This window comes from Gavia stellata, chromosome 10 (assembly GCF_030936135.1).
Source record: "Gavia stellata isolate bGavSte3 chromosome 10, bGavSte3.hap2, whole genome shotgun sequence".
In the NCBI taxonomy this organism is placed as follows: Eukaryota; Metazoa; Chordata; class Aves; order Gaviiformes; family Gaviidae; genus Gavia; species Gavia stellata.
In genome coordinates this window covers 17,214,764-17,239,941 of record NC_082603.1, presented here as the reverse complement: position 1 = coordinate 17,239,941, position 25,178 = coordinate 17,214,764, and the positions used below count along the sequence as shown (strand labels likewise).

The 25,178-nt window shown below is 39.7% G+C and overlaps 1 protein-coding gene across 1 annotated transcript in view; it reads right to left on the bottom strand.

Moving 5' to 3' along the window:
- BCAR3 (BCAR3 adaptor protein, NSP family member) overlaps positions 1 to 25,178 on the bottom strand; it is an 81,017-nt gene that overhangs the window by 26,318 nt on the left and 29,521 nt on the right. Inside the window, exon 4 of the mRNA XM_059821820.1 lies at positions 16,098 to 16,137. Within this exon, the coding sequence (XP_059677803.1) occupies positions 16,098 to 16,137 (40 nt within the window). The remainder of the gene's footprint in view (positions 1 to 16,097; positions 16,138 to 25,178) is intronic.

Sequence of the window (25,178 nt, the reverse complement as noted above, 5' to 3'; positions counted from 1 at the left end):
TTAAAGGTTAACATGACTTCTGCACATATAGTTCAATGAATGGATGACACATTCTTAAGAGTCAGAACCAGAACCTTTGCCTGACACTGTGATACAGCAGTATGAAAATTAAGACTACTGGAAGGAATCTGAAAGAGTACATGAGAAACCTCTGGGTGATAGTATGATAGTTTCTGCACTGCTGGCTATCATGGAGCTATTTTCAGCCAGGTTGATCGAGAACAGCCTTCAGGCTGCTCCAAATTACACTTCATACGTAGATAAGATTTAGACTTGTAAATATTGACTCAGAGACACAAAGGATGGTTTAGCCACATTTTCACTCTCCTGTCCTGTGACTTTTTGCTGGTACTTTGGGTTCTTAGACTCTCCACATGAGAAATAAACCATCTGTTTCTTGCACCTTAGAAACATCAAATACAGTATTTCTGCTAAGTCAATCTATTGATGTATTTCTAATGCTCTCCAGCATCAACAGATCAACCATCAGCTTAATTTCCTTGTTTTCAAAGATTCTTGCCAAGAATCTTAAAATATCTGATAATCCCTTCATCTGTTTCTAAGGATGGCTGGCTAGAGTGGTTTTGATAACTACGTTTATTAAGAAAGGATTTCTAAGTTCATAGAATTCAAGGCCACATGAGTTTAAGGACACTTGATCATATATTCTGTGTTGAGTTCCTAATAGTCCATCAGGAAGAGAAATTAAGGTGTCTCTGCTGATCCTATCTGTGTTATTGCAAAGTCTCTAGAGTTACTTAGGGTGTTTTCATGGTCTGGTTTAAATTACACTTACCCAGCACCACATATCAGGACTGTTCCCCTGACACACCTAAACTGTGTCCAGCTCCACTCACAGCACACTGCATGTGCAGGAGTTTGAAGCCTTCACACTGGATAGCGTGAACCTGCTATGGTGGAATCCTCTTAGGCTGCTTTAATTGTACAGGTTAAACAAGATAGAATGTAGGGATAATTTCTCTAGGGAGGTTTGGTTTCTTGTCCTCTCATCACAAAAAAAAACCCCTAAAAAATAAAATTCTGTGGCTTCAAAGTCTTAAGCGGCTTGAGTAAAGCAACTAAACTCTATGAAAATATAAACACTCAAAAACTCACAAGCAGTCTGCAGTTATCAAAACAGCGTGCAGATCTACAAGAAGCTATTTTAAACCAAATACCACTCATGTTCGTGGAAATGCTTATAATTCACACATAGCATTATGACTTGTGATTTCACATTACAGAGAAATAATTTCAGACTAAATTAGATGAGGGAATTGGTGGCTTGCCACTGTTACTTAGTACTACATCAACAAATCATTTAAGCATTTAAATAAGCCTAACAATATTCAGTGAAATACATCTAATGCTTTAGATTTCTCTCCACTAAATGGAAGTAAACAATCCAGGCAGAAAGCCAGCTGTAAATGAAAGAAGGCATGGTGTACCGTACAAGGGTCAACAACATAAACCTGAGTTGATACAGCCCACAGCCAATCCAAGGCACGCTGCTCACTGTCACTGGACTAATGACGTCATATGGCATACAGATACGTCCCAATTACACAGTGCATATGCACAATTTAACTATGGTTGTGAGTACCTATGGTTATAAAATGGCACCTGTAAGGTTTTAATAAAGTACAATATGAATAAAATTTGAAAGAAAAAAAACAAAGAAAATAAAAGCATTTACATCTTCAGATTGAAACATTCTTCATTTAATACATAAGACTTTTCTCTGTAACTAGTTATTTGTTCTTTTTAATGTAAGAAAAAGTCAGGAAACAGGGGACAACAACTGAAATAATCTGTCCACACAAACATCTTCACAATGGTCACTACCACTTAGTCTTGGTACTTAGTCCTTCAGACATGGCCCATTGCCTCTAACAAAGTTCTGTGGCGGATGCCTCCAAATACAGGTAGTGCCCAACTGTTTATAGCTGAACACTTTTTAAAGCGTAGAGTAAGTGGAAGAAAGGGGATGACAACACTGTCAGAAAGTATTACTTACTTTTATCTGCTCCTAATTCAACTGTCTACAGGCACATAAAGTCCCACCACCCCGCTCATGTCCTACCATTCCTCTTTCAATTCTTAATAGAACTGATTCTTTCATGTTGTCTTCTACAAACGCACTTCCTGCAGGCTGTTGTTGGTGCAGCTTCTGATCATAAATCAATAAATACAGCTGCAACTGTAATTACACTTGTTTGCATTGCAGAGGCACGGTATGGGAGAGGTCAGCATAATGTCTTCCTCCTCTCTATTGCAGTTCCGTGGCAAAGTCAGAAATATGCTACAGTTGTACAGGAATAGCGAGAAAACAGAATTTGCATCTATTTAGTTTTCAGTGTTGCTTGAATAAATCTCTGAAAATCTGACTCTCATAAAAACCCAGATTGGCAGCTACAAGAAATAAGCACCCAGTCTGCTTATGAGCTTCCTACTAGGTCCTAATTTGCACTTTAAGACATCCAAATACCTTTGAAAAACCTGATCTTTTATAACTAAAACATACAAACTTTAAAGTCATCTGGCAATAGGCCTGGTTTTCCTACTAGCCATCCTCCTATTAGAATCATAGAATTATTTAAGTTGGAAAAGACCTTTAAGATCATCAAGTCCAACCGTTATCCTAGCACTGCCAAGTCCACCACTAAGCTATGTCCCTAAGCACCACATCTACGCACCTTTTAAATACCTCCAGGGCTGGTGGTGACTCCACCACCTCCCTGGGCAGCCTGTTCCAATGCTTGACCACTCTCTCACTAAAGAAATTTTTCCTAATACCCAATCTAAACCTCCCCTGGCGCAACTTGAGGCGATTTCCTCTGGGGTCCTATCGCTTGTTACTTGAGAGAAGAATCCAACATCCACCTTGCTACAACCTCCTTTCAGGTACCTGTAGAGAGCAATAAGGTCTCCCCTCAGCCTCCTCTTCTCCAGACTGAACAACCCAGCTCCCTCAGCCGTTCCTCATAAGACTTGTGCTCCGGACCCCTCACCAGCTTCGTCGCCCTTCTCTGGACACGCTCCAGCACCTCAATGTCCTTCTTGTAGTGAGGGGCCCAAAACTGAACACAGTATTCGAGGTGCGGCCTCACCAGCGCTGAGTACAGGGGCACGATCACCTCCCTGCTCCTGCTGGCCACACTATTTCTGATACAGGCCAGGATGCCGTTGGCCTTCTTGGCCACCTGGGCACACTGCTGGCTCATATTCAGCCGGCTGTCAACCAGCACCCCCAGGTCCTTTTCCACGGGGGAGCTTTCCAACCACTCTTCCCCAAGCCTGTAGCATTGCAGGGGGTTGTTGTGGCCCAAGTGCAGGACCCAGCACTCGGCCTTGTTGAACCTCATACAATTGGCCTCAGCCCATCGATCCAGCCTGTCCAGATCCCTCTGCAGAGCCTTCCAACCCTTGAGCAGATCAACACTCCCACCCAACTTGGTGTCGTCTGCAAACTTGCTGAGGGAGCACTCAATCCCCTCATCCAGATCATCGATAAATATATTAAACAAGACCGTCCCCAAAACTGAGCCCTGGGGGACTCCACTTGTGACCGGCCACCAACTGGATTTGACTCCATTCACCACAACTCTCTGGGCTCGGCTGTCCAGCCACCTTTTTCACTCAGTGAAGAGTGCACCTGTCTAAGCCACGATTCGCCAGCTTCTCCGGGAGAATACTGTGGGAGACAGTGTCAAAGGCTTTACTAAAGTCCAGGTAGACAACATTGACAGCCTTTCCCTCATCCACTAGGCAGGTCATCTTGTCGTAGAAGGAGATCAGGTTGGTCAAGCAGGACCTGCCTTTCCTGAACCCGTGCTGGCTGGGCCTGAGCCCTTGGTTGTCCTGCACATGCCCTGTGAGCGCCCTCAAGGTGAACCTCTCCCTAATCTTCCCTGGCACTGAGGTCAGGCTGACAGGCCTGTAGTTCCCCAGATCCTCCTTCCGGCCCTTCCTGTAGATGGGTGTCACGTTGGCAAGCCTCCAGTCGTCCGGGACCTCCCCTGTTAACCAGGATTGTTGATAAATGATGGACATGATCTGCTCCATATCCTTCCCTGGCACCGAGGTCAGATTGACAGGCCTATAGTTCCCCAGATCCTCCTTCTGCCCCTTCTTCTAGACGGGCATCACATTTGCTAATCTCCAGTCAACTGGGACCTCCCCAGTTAGCCAGGACTCCTGATAAATGTTTGAAAGTGGCTTGCTGAGCGCTTCTGCCAGCTCCCTCAGTACCCTTGGGTGGATCCCATCCAGTCCCATGGACTTGTGTGTATCTAAGTGGTGTAGCAGGTCACTAATCATTTCCCCTTGGATTATGGGGGCTTCGTTCTGCTCCCCATCCCTATCTTTCAGCTCAGGGGGCTGGAGAACAACTGGTCTTACTGTTAAAGACTGAGGCAAAGAAAGTATTAAGTACCTCAGCCTTTTCCTCCTCCTTTGTCACCATGTTTCCCCCCACATGCAATAAAGGATGGAGAATCTCCTTAGCCCTCCTTTTGTTGCTAATGTATTTATAGGAACATTTTTATTGTCTTTTACGGCAGTAGCCAGATTAAGTTCTAGTTGGGCTTTGGCCCTTCTAATTTTCTCCGTGCATAATCTTACAACATCCTTGTAGTCCTCCTGAGTTGCCTGCCCCTTCTTCCAGAAGTCATAAACTCTCCTTTTTTTCCTGAGTTCCAGCCAAAGCTCTCTGTTCAGCCAGGCTTGTCTTTTGGCACATGGGAATGGCCTGCTCTTGCACCTTTAAGTTTTCCTTCTTGGAGAATGTCCAGCCTTTCTGAAGTCCTTTGCCCTTCAGGACTGCCTCCCAACTCCCCAGACTCTGTCAACCAGTCTCCTAAACAGGCCAAAGTCTGCCCTCCAGAAGTCCAAGGTAGCAGTTCTGCTGACCCCCCTCCCTACTTCTCCAAGGACTGAAAACTCCATCATTTTGTGATCGCTATGCCCCAGACAGCCTCCAACCACCACATCACTCACAAGTCCTTCTCTGTTCACAAACAACAGGTCCAGCGAGGCATCTTCTCTAGTTGGCTCAGTCACCAGCTGTGTCAAGAAGTTATCTTCCACTCACTCCAGGAACCTCCTAGACTGTTTCCTCTCTGTTGTATTGTATTTCCATCCAGGTAAGTTGAAGTTCCCCACAAAAACAAGGCCTAGCGATTGTGAGACTTGCCCCAGCTGCTTATAGAATATTTTGTCTGCCTCTTCATCCTGGTTGTGTGGTCTATTAACAGACTCCCATCACGATATTTGCCTTGTTGGCCTTCGCCCCGATTCTTACCCATAAACACTCAACCCTATCATCACCATCATTAAGCTCTAGACAATCAAAACACTCCCTAGCATCCAGGGCTACCCCGCTGCCTCTCCTTCCTTGCCTATCCCTCCTAAAGAGTTTATAGCCACCCATTGCAGCACTCCAGTTGTGGAAGTCATCCCACCATGTTTCTGTGATGGCAACTATGTCATAGTTTTCAAGCTGCACAATGGCTTCCACCTCCTCCTGTTTGTTGCCCATGCTGCATGCATTGGTGTAGATGCGCTTCAGTTGGGCTATTGATCCTGCCAGCTTTTTGGGGGAAGCAGCCCTAATTCCTGTGTGAACATTGTCAGGTGCTTCCATGGTTTCTAACACATCAATAACCCTTGCGACTTTGCTGCCACATGGATCTCCATCCCCTACCTCCACTGAGACAGCAGACCGAAGGACCTCACTAGCACACCGTCCCTCAGACATTGGCGTACTGCCCCCAGGCTCATCTCTAGTGGGCCTGGTTTTATTCCTTTCCCCCTTCAAATCTAGTTTAAAGCCTTAATCTGTGAAGAAGCCACCAGCAGGTTTTATTGTTCCTACCAAAAACTAGTTAACATATTCTTGAGCTCCATCTACTGTCTGCCAACCCACGTACAAACATGAAGCAATTTTGTAACGTCTCACCTGTCTTTCCTTCAATTTATTCCTTGGTTTGGAAAAAAAAAAGAAAGAAAATATGAAAAGGCATGAATTTCCTTTTGTTCAGAATTAGTTCACAACTTATGGCTCATATTTTCTTCTCTTTGCTGCTGACTTAGCTGTCATTAGTCTAACTTTAGCTTTGCTGGACAGTGTACAAGAGCTCTCTCACATATAAAAAAAAGCCATTAACACAATCACTAACTTCAAATTTCTGTTTTTGAAAGCCTCCCCAGTCCTGTCAAAGTGTTGGTTTGTCTGAGATGTACATCATTTCCAAATGTAATTTGAAGATGAAAGAATTCTGTTACTTCACCAGGGCAAGTGGAGGCATTTCAAAATCAGCTATTTATCTTAAACTCCTTAACCTTAATACCAGAGAATAGTTCCCGTTTATACAAAGGGAGATTCTGGATGTGTAACACTTGAAAATAAAACTCACAAGTCACTTGGGCTCTGTCAGAGCTCTGTTTTTCAAAAGTCTTTACCAGCATGTATGAGTTTGAAAAGGCCTGTCTGTCTCCCTCCCACGTTTTTGCACAATACACTTTGATGAAGCAAAAGCAGCAAGCTCACCTCAGCTCATATACCTCCCTTTCAACATTCTACTAACAGAAGGATTTGAGGGCATGGGGGGTAACAACCTCTGGGTATTCTAGATAGCCAACGTAACATTATTCTCCCTCATTTGTGTAGCTATTTAGATCCTAATAGTATCCAACATACAAAAATCTCAGACAAACCTGCTCCTTTGACAGCACACATTAATAGATGGCATCCCAACTGAAAAATACTAATGCTCCGTCTGCTGCCCTCTCCACAGGCCAAACTGTATCTAAACAGTATGTCTCTAAAAAGAGGCAAGATATACAGACACACACAATGTACCAGTCTTACTGTAATTATTATCTATAAACACAGCTCCAAGAGATTAGGAGCTTTACCTCCATAGGCTTCATCAGTAAGAGTACCCAAAATGCTTTACCAGTAATCTGCCTTCCACACGCTTTATACTCACTCCCTCTTGTGGTTCATATGCTTATATACATTTAAAAATCAACTTCAGTAAGGCATTGCAATGAAGGAGTTAAATATAAATATTTTCATGTCCCAGTCAGCTTCTGCTATTAGTCCATCTTCAACATTACGAAAAGGATCCAACAACATCAGTAACTATCATCTTTAGGGCATAGTTCCTGTGGAACAATCCTGAAAGCCCAAAATAAATAGAAAAATAAGTATTCCACGCAAGAGAGACAGCTCAGCAACAGTTAAGAAAAGACCAACACAAAAGATGGTAGACTGTACTCAGATCTCTGCTGTTATTAACAGTTTAAATATCTCACGTGAAAAGGAGTCAAATTCTGTGTGGCACTCATACCTTTTATATATATACACGCCTATCCATGTAAGTATAATAAAAGCCTGCGGTAAGCTGTAAGAGTTCCAGCTGATGCCATCAGACAGACAGAAAGATATCTTTTTCTTCTCTTTGTGTCAATTGACACAAGTATTTGCATAGAAATTGAAAACAGAAAGAAAACCAAACTCACTTTACAAGTAGATTAACTTTTACTCCACTCAAATCTTCAGATCCTTTTCAGTATGTATCGGGTTGCTCTTTACCAAGATAGATAAAATGTTTGCTACGATGAGATAGAAAAAATTAGGCATGGCAATATTATAATTCAGCACCTTTCTTTCTTCCCCATAGGTACCAGTTTTGTGGGAAATAGCATGTTCTTTCCTGGCAATACAGTGCCTACTGCAATGCAATGGACTGGGTCCAGGATTACACCTTGTCTTAATTCAGTACAGGAAAGCACTGTTTGTCAGAAATGTTCAGTCACTTCAACAATCATAGTATCTGATAGAAGATACAATAATTCTGGATGCAACAAAAAAGGATCGAAAATCAAGGTGAACCAGACAATGTCTTAAAAGTAAAAACCACTCTTTTTTTCTCTCCTTTCTTTGAAAAGTAAATGCATGTCACCATTTACTAGTATTTCCTTCCACTGACACCATCATTTTGACTTGGGGATATTATCAATAGCAACATATATCAGCATTTGACAGCCACATGCATTAATATTTCGGAGGAAAAGGGTAACTCATTTAAATCCAAGTTTCACAAGATCGCTAGAGACACCATAAAAAGAATATTTCTTTGTACCTCAAAACATCTATCCTGTGTTTCAGGTTCAGAACTTTCCAGCTTATGTTTCTCATCTGTAAATAAGGCTTAATAGTAGTTACTGATTATCCGACAGATATATTAACGATCAACTAGGTAACTACTGCCCCTAGTATTACTACTGGTGCCAAGGAAATTAGTGCAATTTTAGAGACAGTTTTCAACTCAAAGCTGAGTGCCATCTCAGTGCATGTAGAGGCTTTTGACGACTCCAGATCAGACATAATTTAAGAGTTAATGAGGAATAATACAAGAAGTAGAATGCAGACATTAACAGGGTCAAATTCATGATAGGACAGATGTAAGATTAACCCTTAGCAAGCAAATAGAGAGAATGCATGCTGCTTCAAGAATTATCAACATTTTAGATTTACCAAAGCATACTCAGCATTACAAAAGATGCTCCATAAGCATCCATGACTGAATTCATATGAGGATTAACATTCACAAAAAAAAAAAAAAAGCCCTCTTCACAGTATGTTAAAAACACCCTAACAAACAACCCCAAAACCACCACAAACCACAAAACAAAAAAACAACCCACAAAAACCCCAGCTCTTGGAGCTCATCAGGTCATTCAGGAATTGGGGTCTGGGAAAGAACAAAAATCCCCAAACAGTAACAGGCTAACTTGGGAATCTCTCTACTAGGAAAACGTGAACTAGGACAGTAGACTGAAAAGTGCATTGTCTTGCAGAGTTGTAGAATCATACTTCCTGCATATTTACTGCAAACACCAGCTTAGACTGTATTCATCACTTTGCACCAAAAAGATTACAGAACTGCTGACTCAACCATCTTTTCAGAGACTAGCCTGTCGGTCAAACAAAATTCAACATGAGAAAATACTGAAACTTGGGTGTAAGATTCCATCACTGCACTTTATAAAATAAAACAAGTTTTCATTAACTCCAAATAAATAGGGCAAGATTCTCATAATGATTTTAGGGGAATTAACTACTTGAGAGCTGCTGAATTTCATCTACGTATCTAAGTCCTTAAGTCTTTTTTGAAATTTTCCTGGGCTGTTGAAAGCTTTTAGGAATACCTATCATACGTACTTAAAGAAACAGTTGCCCCGTCTAAGTAGAGAAAGGGCAAATGTTGTAAGAAACAAGCCTGCTATAAGGCTGAGGAAAAAATTCCACTACCCTAAATTTGACTACTACCAGAACAGCATTAAAAGTACAAGACGATCAGTCCAACTTATTGCAACAGCCAAAACTTATCGCACTAGAAAATTAAATCAAGGTAACAAAAAAGACGACAGATAGGAAAAAAAAAAATCACCCGTATGCGCAAAAAAGATTATTTACATCACATTTTAGGAAGAACTCTTCCACAGTAACCATGAAAAGGCTGTTAGACTAATCTAGTTTGGGAGGTAGAACAGATTATCTTGGGAAATACTAGGACCTACTTCTATAACTTAATGGCGGGGAGGGTGAGAATCCTTCCCCGCCATTCTGTGCCTCTCTAGAAAAAAAAGAACCAACTTCCAACAGTCAGGCTACAGACTTTTTAATATTATGAAAGGTATAATGAATTTATTATGAAAAATGTGATTTTAATAGCCATAACTTGATTTTAAAAATATACACTTAATAGTGTTCTTTCTCCAGCAGAGGGCAGCGTATAACTAGCAACGACCCACCAAGCATCAAAACAGTTTTCATTGCGAGACAGATAAATATATGTATTTAACATTAGATTAGCTCTTACAGGATCTTATCTTTCTGAATTATACAGCTTGTATACAAGAGGCAACTGCTGTGGAGTGATGTTTGTGAAGCTTCAGCTCCTACTAAGTAGAGAAACATGGAAAAAAAGGTAAATATCTCTGATTCAAACTTCACTGACACCAACAAGGATCTTTGAGTTGGATGTCAAATCCCAAGTGACTAGTGACAGGACAAGAGGAAATGGCCTCAAGTTGCACCAGGGGAGGTTTAGACTGGGTATTAGGAAAAAGTTCTTTACTGAGAGAGCCGTGAGACACTGGAATAAGCTGCCCAGGGAAGTGGTGGAGTCACCATTCCTGGAGGTGTTCAAGGAACGTGTGGAGAAGGCATTGCGGGACATGGTTTAATGGGCATGGTGGTGTTAGTTGATGGTTGGACTTGATGATCTTACAGGTCTTTTCCAACCTTAGTGATTCTGTGTGATTCTGTGTGTGACTAAGAAAGATGTGTAAAGTCAAAGTCAGCTGTATGGACATACTCCTTTTCTCCTCAACAAAACACATTCCATTGGATGATTCCACCTTCTGTGATGCTATTGCCCTTGCTTGCACTTGCAAAAAGGAAAAAAAAACAACAGAGCCACAGATTCAAAAAGAACCTCCTGAACATTTGGTGCCTTAGTGTCAGGCATTCCTCCAAGCTCAGATACTTAATGTGTAACGCTGTCAGATAATGCAGAAACCCAACAAACTTTCTGCTCACAAGTCACAACTCGCATCTCAACAGGCAAGTCTCCACAGGAGAGTGATACGCAGCAGCTCATGAAGAGGTACACACTGTAGTTGGCAACTTTTCCAGTGGGGTGGGGATTTTTCTAACATATTTCCATGCCTAAAAAAGGCTCCCTGCAATGAAATTTCAATGCCATCAGGAAGAACTCTTTCCCAAACTGTGACTACTTGTCATGCTGCCACAGATTTTTTTCTTAAACTTCCGTAAACATACGTACACACATACGAACTTCATTTTTGATAGTATTCTTACCATGTTATCTTCTTGGCACAGCCATTAGATTGATGAGAGACAAACACCCGCGCATATATGTGATTGGCATCCACAGTATTATGAATTTGTGCAACTAACTATACAAACTGTGCATCAATAAACCTTATCACCTGATCAAAGTCCCCTGAAGTTGAATTAAACCCACAAAATACTGTCCTGTCTTGCAAAGCTACAGATAACGACCAAGACATGGGAACGTCATCAAAATTTTATTTTCAGTTGCACTCACAAAAGTCGCGATAAATGACAATAATTTCTATGACAGTTTACTTTCTAACAAAATCAAGGAGGAGTAAAAATAGGGAAAAAATGAACACTATGGGGCTGAGACAAACAAGAATCCTTCCACAGAACTTCACAAGGGAATAACGTTTTTCTGCAGCTGTAACTTCCTTAGACCAGTGACAGTTTTTTCAAATCCGAGTCTAAATATAAACTTCCCTCATGACCACGCTGAGCAGACAATCAGTCACAAACTGTAATTTTTCCGCTAATGGATTAAAATACAACTCCAAAACTGCAGGCCATAATAGTATTTATCAACTCATTGCTGACAAGTATTTCTGTAATTATTAGCACTATTTCCACAGGAAATGCTCAAAAGGTTTCCATGAAAGGAGGAGAGAAATCTGTTTTTCTTTCTTTCCACCCTGACACAGCCTTAATGATTATAGCACAGACTTCTATTAAAAGACCCTGAAGTATTTATAGTGAGTAGGAATGGGACAGAAAGCTATCTTTAGTTCACATGAATTTGATCAAAACGATTCACAAGAAGTTCTCTGACATACTTAAAGCTGCCAGCACTTGATCCTTTCTCCCCTGCAGGAGTCTGTTCTGTGGATATGCAGACTTAGGGTGTGGGAAGAACCTGCTGAGACTACCAATGGATCTATTATTTGGCTCATAAAACTTGTAAAAATCTCACAGAATGTACAACGTGCTATTGTGTCCGTAAATCTCTTTCATGACTTGGTTAGCAGACTGACTCAAAGCAGTCTGGCCTGTTTTCTCTTCTACCATAAAAGGGTTTTTGAAAGAGCCATTTAACTGTGACCATGGTTTCAGCAACGCTGTGGAGACAAAGAAAGGGTTGAAGCCATACGGACACTTCAGTACTCAGACTCCAGGAAATCAGTACTTTTTTTTTTTTTCCTTAGAACTTGCTTTTGCATAATTAGCTCTCTTTATATACTGAATGAACTAACACATCAATATTCAAGATGCAGAAAACTGCCATTTCTGAGCTGTAATTTAGATTCAAGTATTAGAAACCATCTATACAGAGCAGTCTCTAAAACGCCTTCAGAGGATTAATTTTATAATCAGAGCTTTCTGTCTTGTACCTTGAACAGAATAAAACAGGACAAAACCCAATTTATTTTGCCTTTCCTCTGTCCAGAGTATTTCTAAATACAAGGAATTATTTATATTACTTTTAGTTACCAGATTCTAGCATGGAAAGGTTTGTATAAAAAGCAAATTGATACAATCAGCTTCTAAGTTTACCATCAGTCTCTCTGCCCTATACAGCGCCTGCTTGTAGTCACTACTGCCACAATAAACACTATGATATTCTTTTCACTGTGAAACAGAGCGCATTGAATCAAAAAAAATAACCATGTTACTTTTCCTCATACCTGAATGAATTCTCCGCATTCTATTTACAATAGAGTCCAATTCTGATGAGATGTTGATCACTCCCCATCAGGAGCACATTCTGAACAAGTATTAATTATCTTCATTATGGGACTCAGAAGAAACTCAAGTAGCATGTTTGCATCACTGCAGAAACAGTGCTAATTTGCAACTGTGAAGCTGCAGGATCAGCTCTGTGCCCAGCTTCTCTTTTTAAAATTACGTTTTACATCTAGCTAGTTTAAAACTATTTGCTTGTCTTGGAGTTGAAGGAGACTACGTATGCCTGTGCAGCCTGATAAAGTGGATGAGGTATTTGATTGTATTGGATCTTTCCAAACAGCCGGCAACAATTAGCATGTCGGGGAGCAGCAAGTGCTTCCTAAGGGAAAGTGGATCAGGAGCACAGGGTGGGCAACGTGCTCACCAACAAGGTGCAATCCCACAGCACCAAGATGCAAGCAAGCTGAGCAGGGCGATGACACCAACTGGTCCTATCACAGTCCAGTGAGCCTCAGGCAAGACAGGGTAACAGGCCAGGTCCAACGTCCATCCAGGGCTTCCCCCACAGCACTTCAGGAAGAGGGCTAGGGGCAGGCACACCAAAGACACAGCTCAGTCAGGGCCTGAAGGCTCCAGTCTGAGCTTAAATGGAGCCCTTGCTCAGTGGGTGTGGGTGGAGGTCCTAAGTGAGGCTGGTCAGGACACTTAGGGCCAGTTAGTGCCCTCAGGGCCCTGACGCAGTACACTTTGCTTGGGACTGTAACTCAGGCAGAATCCCAGCAGCCAGACTACCCTAATACAACTTAAATTTGTGCCATGTACTACTTTTTACAAGGCAAATCAATCCAAAGTCTCTCTTCTCTTTACAGTCTGAACAGCGAGATGAGAGAAACAAGAATGAGTATCAAGACTTTGTGTACAATTTGCTTGTTCTAGTGTTAGTTTTGATGTACACTTGATACATCATACATGCTTAATACTCAAGTTTATGTGTGTTTTCAGTCAGCCAATCAAGACTTCTCTGCCTAGAGACAATACTAACTATATTTTCCTGTGCATCAGAAATATTAATCTGTTTCTCAGAACTTTGGTACCCTGAATCAGCAAAATAGGATTCCCAAAAGTGCTCGTGTTGTTTTCTCCCTCTTCTCTTACTATCTCTTCTTCATTTGAAGGTATTTTTTTCACCACTTAAGCAACATCTGTCAAAGCCTACCCAACTGGCACCAAGCCTGCTTGCTCAAACTAAATAGGCACACACTACATGTAAGAGACTTGTGCAAATGGCAATCAATGTCGGTACAAGCATAGTGAGATACTTCAGAAATCTATTCCTTCAGCTTTGTAACTTGAGTAGGTCAGTGTTCTGCAGTTTATATCTGACTTAACACTGCTATCATAAGTTATTCAAGGAGCTGGAAAATTTATAAACATTAATATAATAGTTACCATAAGGTAAGTTATAGAAGACAAGGAACACATACTTGCTGAAACTTAAGCCAAAGGGGGTTCCAAGATCCTGTTGTTATGAATTCAGGCACATCTTTTCCAGCCATAGTAAACTGATAACAAATTATTGATGAGAGTCCTCCTTTATTTAGCATTAATGATAATTTTTCGTGTAAAAATACATTTCTGGAGTCAGTTTTCTTAGTAACCTAACTAACTAAAGCCAAAAAGTGGTTTGGGGGGCTATATTTATTAGAACACAATTTCTGCATATTTTTCACAGTTGTAGTTTAAGATTTCTTGTCTAGAATTCCTGTTATAAAACCCTTGAACTGGCGACCAAACTCACAGTTCACTAAAGGTAGGGTATAGACAGGAAAAACTGAAAGAGGAAGGAGAAAAGAAGGGGATGGTAACCCTTGTATTCTCTCTTGTAAGTCTCTTTTCCCCAGGCTTTCCTCCCCAACATCAAAGTTTTAATAACTAAGCTTAGCACCACTGCTACTAACAAGAGTCCAATACAAGCTTCTACTAGAAAAGTTGAAAAGATTAAAAACCACATTTATAATATAGAACTTGCTGCAACAAGACAAGACACATATATTGATGAATTGGCATGTGAAACCTCTGCCTTCTACTTAGCCATATTATTGAAACTGTAACAGCGTACTCTGTACAGCATAGTACAAGATACACAGTAAATTAAATAGAGCAATTAACATGTCCACCACTTTGTTGCCTTTGGCATCCCTTCTTCTACAGTACTCTTCAGAAGGCTCTTAGCCTTCTCTGTCTCTGATACTTTACCACATCCCAACTTTAGGCCAGGGACCTTGTAACACTGATCTAACTGTTTAAAGCAGAATTCCAGCAGCAGTCCTCAGAGTCCTTTAACAGCCCCTTCTTCCATGGACCTTCATGTTCTGGTCTTCCCTTTCTCTTCTTCCAAACCCTAATTCCCACCTCCACCCCAGCCCTACGCAGAAAGTCCAGCAGAGGACCCCTCCACACTTTCAGGCAAATTAATTCTCGGCACTTCCCCTCGGCAGTCCACTCTCAACACATTATCCTAGTTTACTTCTTCAATCAACCTGAACCCTTACCTGGGCACCTCTCCATTTCCCTCAACTATGAACACCCACAGAGCTAATTCTAGCAGCAGAACCCAGTTGGCTGTCAGTCTCTTCCTCACCTGAACCCTAACCTGAAGCATAAATTCAGGTGTCCGAGAAATTCAGGCTGTCAACATGAATAGCTACAGAAATATCCTACGTTCAAGGATAACCTGTGTTTATCAGACACCTTTCAGAAGATTAAGGTCCTCTAAAAGACAAGGAACAACAATTAAAGAAGCCTATTGTTGAGAGACATGATGTAGAAGCCAGACTCTTTCAAGGTTTTGAGAAATAATATTCACTTAAATGAAACATGTTGAAAGGTACTAATTCACTGGAAATTACAGCACTGCAGGAGACTCTCAGTACAGAATGACATCCCTAAGGTTTCTTCCAAAGTTTCTATACTGCCAATCCAGGACTGACTTTTGAATAAAATTTATGAATGCGCCAGAGTATTTTTTTTATTTACTCTAACAAATTACACATTTATATATTTTTTCAGCACTCTGATCTTATACAAAAGGAAAACAGAACTTACAATTTTGCTGGGATTCCAGATACTTTTTGGACCAGAAGTGAATTTTTAATGGTAATGTTAGCAAGTATATTGCGAAAACCATAAACCTAAATCTGACATTTTTATGATCTTTTCAGATGTGTTCCTCTACTTCCCCAGAAATCCATAAGCACGAAATATGGATACTTTTAATCTGTTAACAAGGGCAAGACCACAAGTAGTCACCATGTAACTGAAAAGAGGCCCCAATATAAAAATGCATCCTACCCCCAAAGTACAATGCCCAAAAGTATATCAACTGAAGCATGCAGCAAATAGTCTGACATATATAATTAGTTTTTCTGTAGCAAAAGATAGACAGAAGCACTATTTAACTACAAATGACTGGAAATGCTCTGGCAGTGCTGGTTATATACCAAATAAAATATTTTGAGGGTAAGAAACGGTACCTTACCTTAACATATTCCAAAGTAGGATCCAGAATATTCTGGTCTCTGTAAGAAAATGGGGCAGGAAGGGAGGAAGAAAGGACACAAAACAAACAAAAAAACAAATGGTCAGTCCAAATACAATCTCATACTAAAGAGGTGCATTCATATCAGCAATAGGATACTAGGTCATGTTAAAATCCTCATTAAAAACTGTGTGTTATAGCTAGACAGCCTATGCTATCTAACTTTTAACAAATATATAAATCACTGATTTCTTCTAGAATGTCAGGTAGTGGAGGCACCAGTAGTTAATTTGGGAAATAAAGTTAACGATACAGTTTTAAGCAAAGCAAAAATAATCTTGACGTTTCAACAGATGGCTGTAAATACTTGTATACCACCTAAAATATTTGAAATAAATTTAAAAGAGAGCTCTCCCAATGGCTTCTAAATTTATTTCTTTGCTTGTATTTTTTCCCATTTAAGCTACTGCTATGATAGCATTGCTGCTGACACAAGAAAATAGAAAGTCAAACATTAATTTTTTTACATAAACAAAGCAAAGAATTCATATATTTGCAATAGTAGAATGTTTTATTTTACATTTTGAAAAATAAATATGGTTTTTGCACTCTTTTTAAAAGTTCTCAAAATTATAATAATTTCAACATTACAATTATTTGAAAGCCACATAATCAAGTCATTGCCCTATTTTGAAAAGATCTCTTTGCAGGTTTTCTATACATACAGATGGGAAAGGGCACAGAAGCTTAAGTGAAGAGCCCTGTGATCAATTACAGCTCTCTCCATACATAGAAATAAACATATATTTTCAGAAGTTTTTGTATATTTGTTTTTGTTTGAGAACTAGCAGGTTAGCAGAGTTTGCAGTACATGATTGGATACTTTCTACAGAACCTGGGATGACATACCCAGTGCTGTGTTAAATACAAACATGTAACAGACACAACGAAAACCTTGCAAACTTACAGCGGGGGATCAGGAGCTTGTTATAGCAATCAAGTTTACCACACGGACAACATATGCCCCATAAATTTAGAAACAGAATCCTGTTTGGTGGAAGTTGTTGCAATGATGTGCTACTGGAAACCTAATAAGCAGCTTCAGATATGTAGAAATTGGGTTACACTGGAATCAGCCAACCCAGAACAGAGTCTCTAAATTCCCTGTGTTGTTTTGAATGTAATTGTATATCACCTGAAACCAAATTATTATTTTATACACAGCTTTTAGTCTGGTTCTCTAACAGCTTTTAATCCAGAATACCTACACAGAGGCAAAACAGAGCCCTCCCACTTCTTAGCCCTGCCCATAAATGATGGTGTTCAGCTGTTCAGGCTGTATCATGTGTTACTGTTTCACATTATCCCAATATTTATCAAGGGTCAAGTTCCATTCCCAGCTTAGTTTAAAAAAACAACAACAACGCTGCCAAATTCAATGGAAATAGAATTTGGACCATTTGAAACTTTTTCCTAGCCAATATACAAATAAGGGGCAGCTTGGTAACTGTATGCCCATAAAATATATACAAGCATACTAGAGAAAACAGGGGTGAAGCACAGAGGAAAAAGAAAAAGGAAGTTTCTAAACAGAAAAGAAGTTTTCTTTTTCACACTTTGCAATTTGACTGGGAAAAAATCCCATTCTTAATCAGTTTAACAAAGCCATGAAAAGCTGAAATCTCCTCACTTTCAAGTGATCTGCAGGAAGTTGTGCCAGTACCAAATGCTTCTGAAAAACTGTGTACTTTAGTTCTTCACTTGCCTGGGGAATCTTTCAGGACAAAGGGTCTACCAGCACCGCATACGCAACACACTGCAAAAGAACGAACCTGAGCAATAAGGCTAACAACTAGTTTACTTGTTTACTTTGGCAGTGAGCACTTGGTATGGTCTGCATTTACAAACTCCACTCCTGCAGACCAGCCTTGCTATGGACTCCACTGTTCCCACTGTCAGGTGCAAGACAAAGATCTTTAGGACAGATCAAGCCAAAGCAAAATGAGAGAGGTAGAAAAGCTTTAAGACAAAAAAAAAAAATCTATTTGCTGTTACATAAAGCAGGAAAACCAGAAGAGAGAGGGGGTGAAAAAAGTGACCTACATTTTCTTCACCATCCACATGACAAAAGTGCTTTGAAAATTTTGGTTTTAGGAAATGGATGGTGTAACAAATCTCTTCACAAGTACTATAAGATTTAATCTGGTAGGCTGTTACACAACAAAATGAAGGAAACTCTGCGATTCACCATAAGCACAGGTTATACGTAAAGATGTTTATGTTGTAGCCCTATTCACCTCACATTACCTTTCTCCTACCAGATGGACCTCTCTCTCCCCATCTTCCCTTGTTGTCTAAGTCTTCATCTTTGTGCAAATTTTTTGAAGTTATTTTCAAGGAATGGTAACTTTCATTGATATGCAGTAACTAATAGTAAAGATTAACTATTGCATTTTCCTGTCATTCGATTCCACCATAATACTGCCACATTATATGCAGAAAAACAAATTAAGCAGTTAGCCCAAATAATTAGGATCTATAACTAGATCACAAAACTAAATCCTGAATCTCAGCTCTCTGTTAGCAACGATGATGTATTCCTTTATGCCATATGGTCCCAGCAAAGGAAATCTATAATGTCAGGAACCTAAGAAAAACATAAAGCACTTCTTTTGCATTCCATTTTCCCTCTCAAGGCATCTTAATAAAAATGGTGAACCCACAATCTCACTTCTTGTATTACAAAAAAATTAGTACTTTCAGATAACTACCAGATCAGATGAAAAGTATTTGCAGGCTCTGCTGCCTCTCAAATCAATTCAACTGAAGGTTTGTTTTAATAATACTAAGTTCTTAATCTTTCATCAGATTTCTTTATGTTTCAAGTAATGCTAATGTTTATCTTCATAATAAGCTTGACAGTACAGCTGTATTCATTTGCATCTGTTTACCTGCGACATGTATGTATTGGAGTCTGCACGTAAGTCAACACATGTCTAAACTGTGGGTTCACAGACTGGGTTTTATTACACATTTTGGCTTCCTAATAATCAAATAAGCCCTACTTCCATTCAGATAAAAAGCACATTTAATGTCACCTGGAATAGAGAAGTTTTCAGAACACCTCAAGGTAAGGTGTTGGGTAAGGGCTGCAGTAGGACACACTTCATGCTCTTTTCATACTCATTCTGGCACAGAAAAGAATTTAAGAAAGGGATGCAAACGCACTCCCACATCCATTTCAAGTATTCACATTAATGCCAGACTCTACCACCTCATTTCACGACAAAACAAAATTCCTTTCCAGCATTTTCTTTGCTCATAGAAGAAAAAAAAGCGCCTGTCTTGATACATGTAATTAAGCCATTCTCCTGACTAGTGTAAATCCTCTGTTGACCCTCCTCCACATGCACAAGGTCTGTGTGGAAACTGTAGTAGCATAAACACTTCTCCAGTAATAATTCATCACTAAAAGAAAGCAGTTAGTCATCACAATCCTAACCTTCACCATTCTGAAGCTGTCCTAGCCAGAAACACATTCTTTCTAGAGCATACCTAGTGATAATCTGACAACACCTTTCTCTCTGCTGGCTGATCTCGCAGACATATAACCCTTTAATCTCTCCCTGCTAGTCCTTGGAAACTCTCTCAAATTCTTTTCAGTCCAGCTACAAGATTCTTATTAGAATTATGGGGTTTTTTGCATGTATGGGTTTCTTACTGATATTGCCAAGAAAATACAGAGAGCTTGAAAGTCAGGCATGGGGCTCCAGCAACCCTACAAAAAGATGAAGACGACAAGACAACAGAAAATGTGGAGCTGCTCCTTTGCTTGCCCTCTTCTTCCTCCAAAACAAAATCTGCTGCAACAATGAAGAGCTTGGTGTCATACTGGTTGGAAGTGACTGTCTATAAGCAAGTACTGACACCTTTGAACACTGTGAGAACCAATGTAGCTTCTCAGAAAACAGGGATTAGCATTATATGTAGACTCCTTCAAGACACAGCTAAAGCTGACTGAGATGAGAAAAGGGGATGGAATTCAGATGTTATTGGATGCTATTCTTCCACTTCCCAACACCTCTAAATGACAGCCAAATGTGTGGGAAGAATTAAAAAAAAATGCCTTTTGAAGTCATCTACATCAGCAGTCATCAGCTAAAAGGAAGAAAAAAATCCCTATAAGCAACTTGAATCATACTTCTGGTATGAAAAACTAAATACTGCCATACTGCCAATTTCAAATCCTGCACTGATTTGAAGACAATGAGCAACCAAATATAAAAAACGGGTAAAGAAAACATTGAAGTCTGAATAACTAGTCACTCTTTCAAAAATATTTGATAAAATTGTTACGTACTTATAATCAATGCTACAACTGCAAAGCCAAATCCTGGAGTTCAACCCCAATACAAATTATTTGGTTCAGTGGGTGCAGAAGAATAGCCAGAATCTCAGTAACTCAGAAACAGGTAGTCTTTTTTGTCACATTCTGAGGTTCATCCAATAGTTCTCTATAGCTCTGCTTCAGTAAAGAACCTTTAAGCAGATATCCCGTAATCTTTAGCTGTTGATTCTATGAAATCCTCCCTCCATCCTTCTACTAAGAATTGTACATTACCTCCTCTCATCATTGTTGCTGTAAAGAATCCTGCAACATACAGACCTTGATAGACTAAGCCATATTAAGCATCTGCTTTCTCCAGGCCTTTGGCATCCTCACAGACATATCAGTAACAAATAAATTAGTTGTGATAACTTTAACAAAATTTAAGCACAGACACAACAGTATTATCAGAGATACCCAAATCCTCACCATCATTCAACTATCATATAGATATTCTTACAGTGATGGAAACTGCTGAATGGCCCTGATGCAGCTTAGCGCTACTGCACACTTTTATAAATGTACTTGTGGGAAAAACATAGGACGCGTTTCCAGTACTTGATGTATGAAAGTATGTTTGTTTGTTTATTTTAAAGCGACCTTTGTTGGGGACATTTTCAAAAGAATCTCCTTTCTACTACATTGAAAGAGTGATCCCAAGGAGAACAACCTTCTCAATAGTGCCAACGCCAAATCAGAGTGAAGACAATACAGGCTCAAAGGGAGCCTGAGAAACTGAAAATGTAGCAAGCATGGCTACTTACACAGACAGAACTGCTACAAAGAGACCAGATGGGATCAAATGCCTTCTTCAGTTTGTGTCTTTGAAATCTCTCCATCTATGTAGATTTAAGAAATGACTACTACTTAAGTATGAAAGTGCAAGTTTGAGCATGCTACACGTACTGTGTTTAAGTATATGTACTGCAGACTGATGTTATTTGTACTGTAAACTACAGTAAAAGACCCAGTGATTTTATCCTCCAGCAGCTTCTGCTTCACACACACACTCCTACTACATTCCTAAGGCCATTCCACCCTTCTGTCTACAGCTGCACAACACCATGGACATGACTCATTCAAACACCAGTGGAAACAAGTGCAAACTGCTATGACTAACTGCATAATGACCTGTGGTTCACACAAGAACAGTAGGGACTCTTCAGTAATTAAAACTCAAGAAAAGGTACAATGTACTTTTCTCTGCATTAAATGAAATCTCAACTCATTCATATTTGTTCAGAATGCCCCTGCAGAGATAACGTTACAGCCATTTACTTTTACCACTTCAATCTTCTGCATCTTCCCACCTGCTCCATTTTACCTATCACAGCAGAAAATCTACCCCATTTTTTCTACCTTTTCCAAATCAATTTCTACTTCTGCACCACATACAGTACTGGTCTCTACAACCTGTTCAAAAGCTCAGACTAGGCACCCCTATTCTTTTTCCTTTAGTTTCCTTAACATTTAGGAGTCCCAGAGCCAAAACTCTGTTCTTCAAAGCCCTTCTTAAATCTTCTATTCCAAAAACTGTTACAATGTGAAAGTAGTGGTTGGGCAGCAAGACTATTGCTTATCCAAAATGGTCCCTGTTTCTACAAACTTCTCTATTTATGTGCTGTCATCTGTCAACTTATACCTTCAGCTGGCAACTCTTTACAGTCAGTGCTTTAGCTGATGTAGTTATTCAGAGTCTAGCTCCACAAATTTTTAAGCGTTCAAAAATAATTCAACCTTGCAAAATCAATATGCACATTACCAAAAGACTGACAAATGCTCAGTAGAATCACAGACTATCAATTCACCCGAAATTCATGTAAATCTAGGTACAGTTTATTCACAAAGCATGGTTGTTACCTGGCTGATACGTCTTTCAGGAATGCATATTTGGACTGAAGCATAGGAAAGTTAATCCTTTGTTTTACTACCAATATGATGGTGGGAAGAAGAACTGTCCTCCCTGTCTCCTCCCTGAGCCCAATTTAAGAAGCCCATTACACCAAATGCTTCTCTACATTGGATATTGCAAGTGAGCATTTGGAATATATCCCCCATGTGACATTTAACTACACTGGGGACATTCTACTGAATTTCACTGATTTCCTCCTAACTAACAGAAATTTATAATCCTGTATTACAATTGATCACTCATCTCCACTCCCCACCTCCCATCATCAAAATAGATTGTATTTTGACAAGTTTGCACTGTGAGTTGCAACAAGCTCAGAACACAACTCCAAGAACATGCAACCTTAGCACATAAAAGTTGCAAAAAGTGGGCATAGAAGTACTGTTCTTTTACTGGAGCTGGTTAGCAAATGTTAGGGATACTTGATTTTAATTTAATGCTTCTGTATGTTTCTGTGCTAAGTGAACTAGTTTCTGCAGTAGTAGCTGAAATTCTTCAAATGTGGAAGCATCGAAGTATCTTACTACAGACATGAAAAATCCACTGGCTCTACACTTTTTTTCAGGTACAGAACAGAAAGACTGAAAATACCTTTAAAAAGAACAAATTGTGAAGTGTAACAAAGCATTTCTAAAGTATTAAGAAGGATACCAAGGGTATGGAAGAGGAGAAATTGTGAAGGACTGACTGTAGCTTCTATAATACTTTCAGAGGCCAGCAGGTATCTCACAACCTATCATAAAAACACGTATCAGACTGTAGCATAGGAGAAATTGCAATGCAGGATATCTTTTGCTAACAAACACTTCCTGCTGAAAGGAAGAAGTACAAGCTACAATGGTAGTTTGACCCCGAAGGTGACAGATTAACAGGTGCCTGGCAGCATATATATAGTTGGTAAAACTTTTGATATAGAAATGGTCTATTATAATCTAAAAATATAAGGACGGTTGTCCTAGTACTATATCGTCATGATCTCTTCTGATTTATTGTGTTTTTAAAAAGAAGGCCTCTAAAATGATTGCTGCCCTGATTAAGAAAAGTGTTTACTAGAAGTAAGCAACTAAGCGCAGGTGAAAAAAAAGGTATTTTAAAATCATAGTTGCCTTTTTGCTACATGCTTTCTACCTGCCTTCATTCAGGGACTGAAAAGAACATAGTCACTTTCACATTTATCTGCAGGATTGTTGGTTGGTAGCCATAGGCACAAACATACTGTTGTTATGCCCTGCAGTAGTCATGGAAAGTGGATCTTTATTTAAAGCATAAAAGGGGCAGAAAGGAAAATAAATGGTCACATGTGGACAGGATGCAAGCTGAGGAAGCAATACAGTACTTGGTACAAGTGAATAGGGCTCTCCAGAATCTTTACAAAAGAGACCAGGAAACAGCAAAGCTAGGAGAGAAACTTTGGGTGTGATGGAAGGGGTAATTCAAGAAAATTTCCGCTACATACAGTATCCTCTGCCCAAAGAAGAAACAGCCTGAAAAGATAGAAGTTTTCAGGAAATTTTTAAAAAATAACATACACTCATTTTGGTTGGGCTTTGAGGAATTTGGGCCCAAGTTTACCTGGCAAGTCATTCATTAACAATAAGGTCCCGATCACAATTAATTTCAAACAATGATCAACTGTGCCCATCCCATATGGTACTTCATTTCCTCTGCTCAGAAGCTGAAGGACTGGGGTTTAATTCATCTCCCATACTGGAGAGATGGTCTCTCTTTTTGAGACATTTTGTCCCTTTCCCCTCATCTTCCTCCCCCAAAATCCCACACGGGTAGGTTTTTGATAATTGTCACATGCAGCCAAGTTTCCAAAATCCGCACAGAAAGCAAGAAGTGAAGCTTTGGTTCTGCAGGTCTCTGTCAAGCAAGCAAAGACAGCAGATGTGAGCATCAAATGGGAACAAAAGGGTGAAGTGTTGAGTAGAACTTCACAACAGAAGAATCTGACCACAACAATGGACAGAGGGGCTAAAAAGGAAAGGCAGACAAGCCAAAACAGAAATGACCCCCGAAAGTTAAAGGATAAGAGGATTTGATACTGAATGTAAGCAGAGAACATTAGCTATTCTCTGCTTATACAACAGAGCATTCCTTCTATCACAAACATCTACCAGCTTTGGTGGGTAGCTCTGCTCCACCTCTGAGACAGCAGAGGTCAGATTTGCAGGTGCGTATGTGAACAGGACAGATCAAGAGAAAGAATGGGAAATTCTGGGACAAAAAGCACGAAGCTTTGGCAATATCCAAGGAATCCTTCCTTTTGAAAAACCATTTGTGTGTGCATGGGAGAAGACAATGAGATATTCAGTAGCCCTAAATTCACCATACTTGTCTTACTCCTATTAAAAAACACAACCACAAACTCACAAACAGTCTGGTTCAGGTTTTTTGGAAAACAAAACTCACACTAAGAGGAAGCTTCAGGCATTACATCAAAACCCTAACTATTTTGACTTTAAAAATTCTGTGGTTTTATAAAAATGTCCTCCCCACCTTACCCTAAAATTTAAAGGGAACCAAAGTTATTGATCTTCTTCCTGTTAATATCACAAATATTTTCATACCTGAAGAACTACACTGCATTCTAGAAACCCAACAAACAGTATTATTTACTTTTTGCCACACAGGAAACATGTAAAAATACTTATTTTACTTGACATATTAAAATCTTAACTTGATGAAAATTTATTTTTATTTTAATTTTCAAAGTGCACCTAACCATATGCTCTAAGTGCACACCCAGTATTCATAGAAAAAATTAACACATATGCAA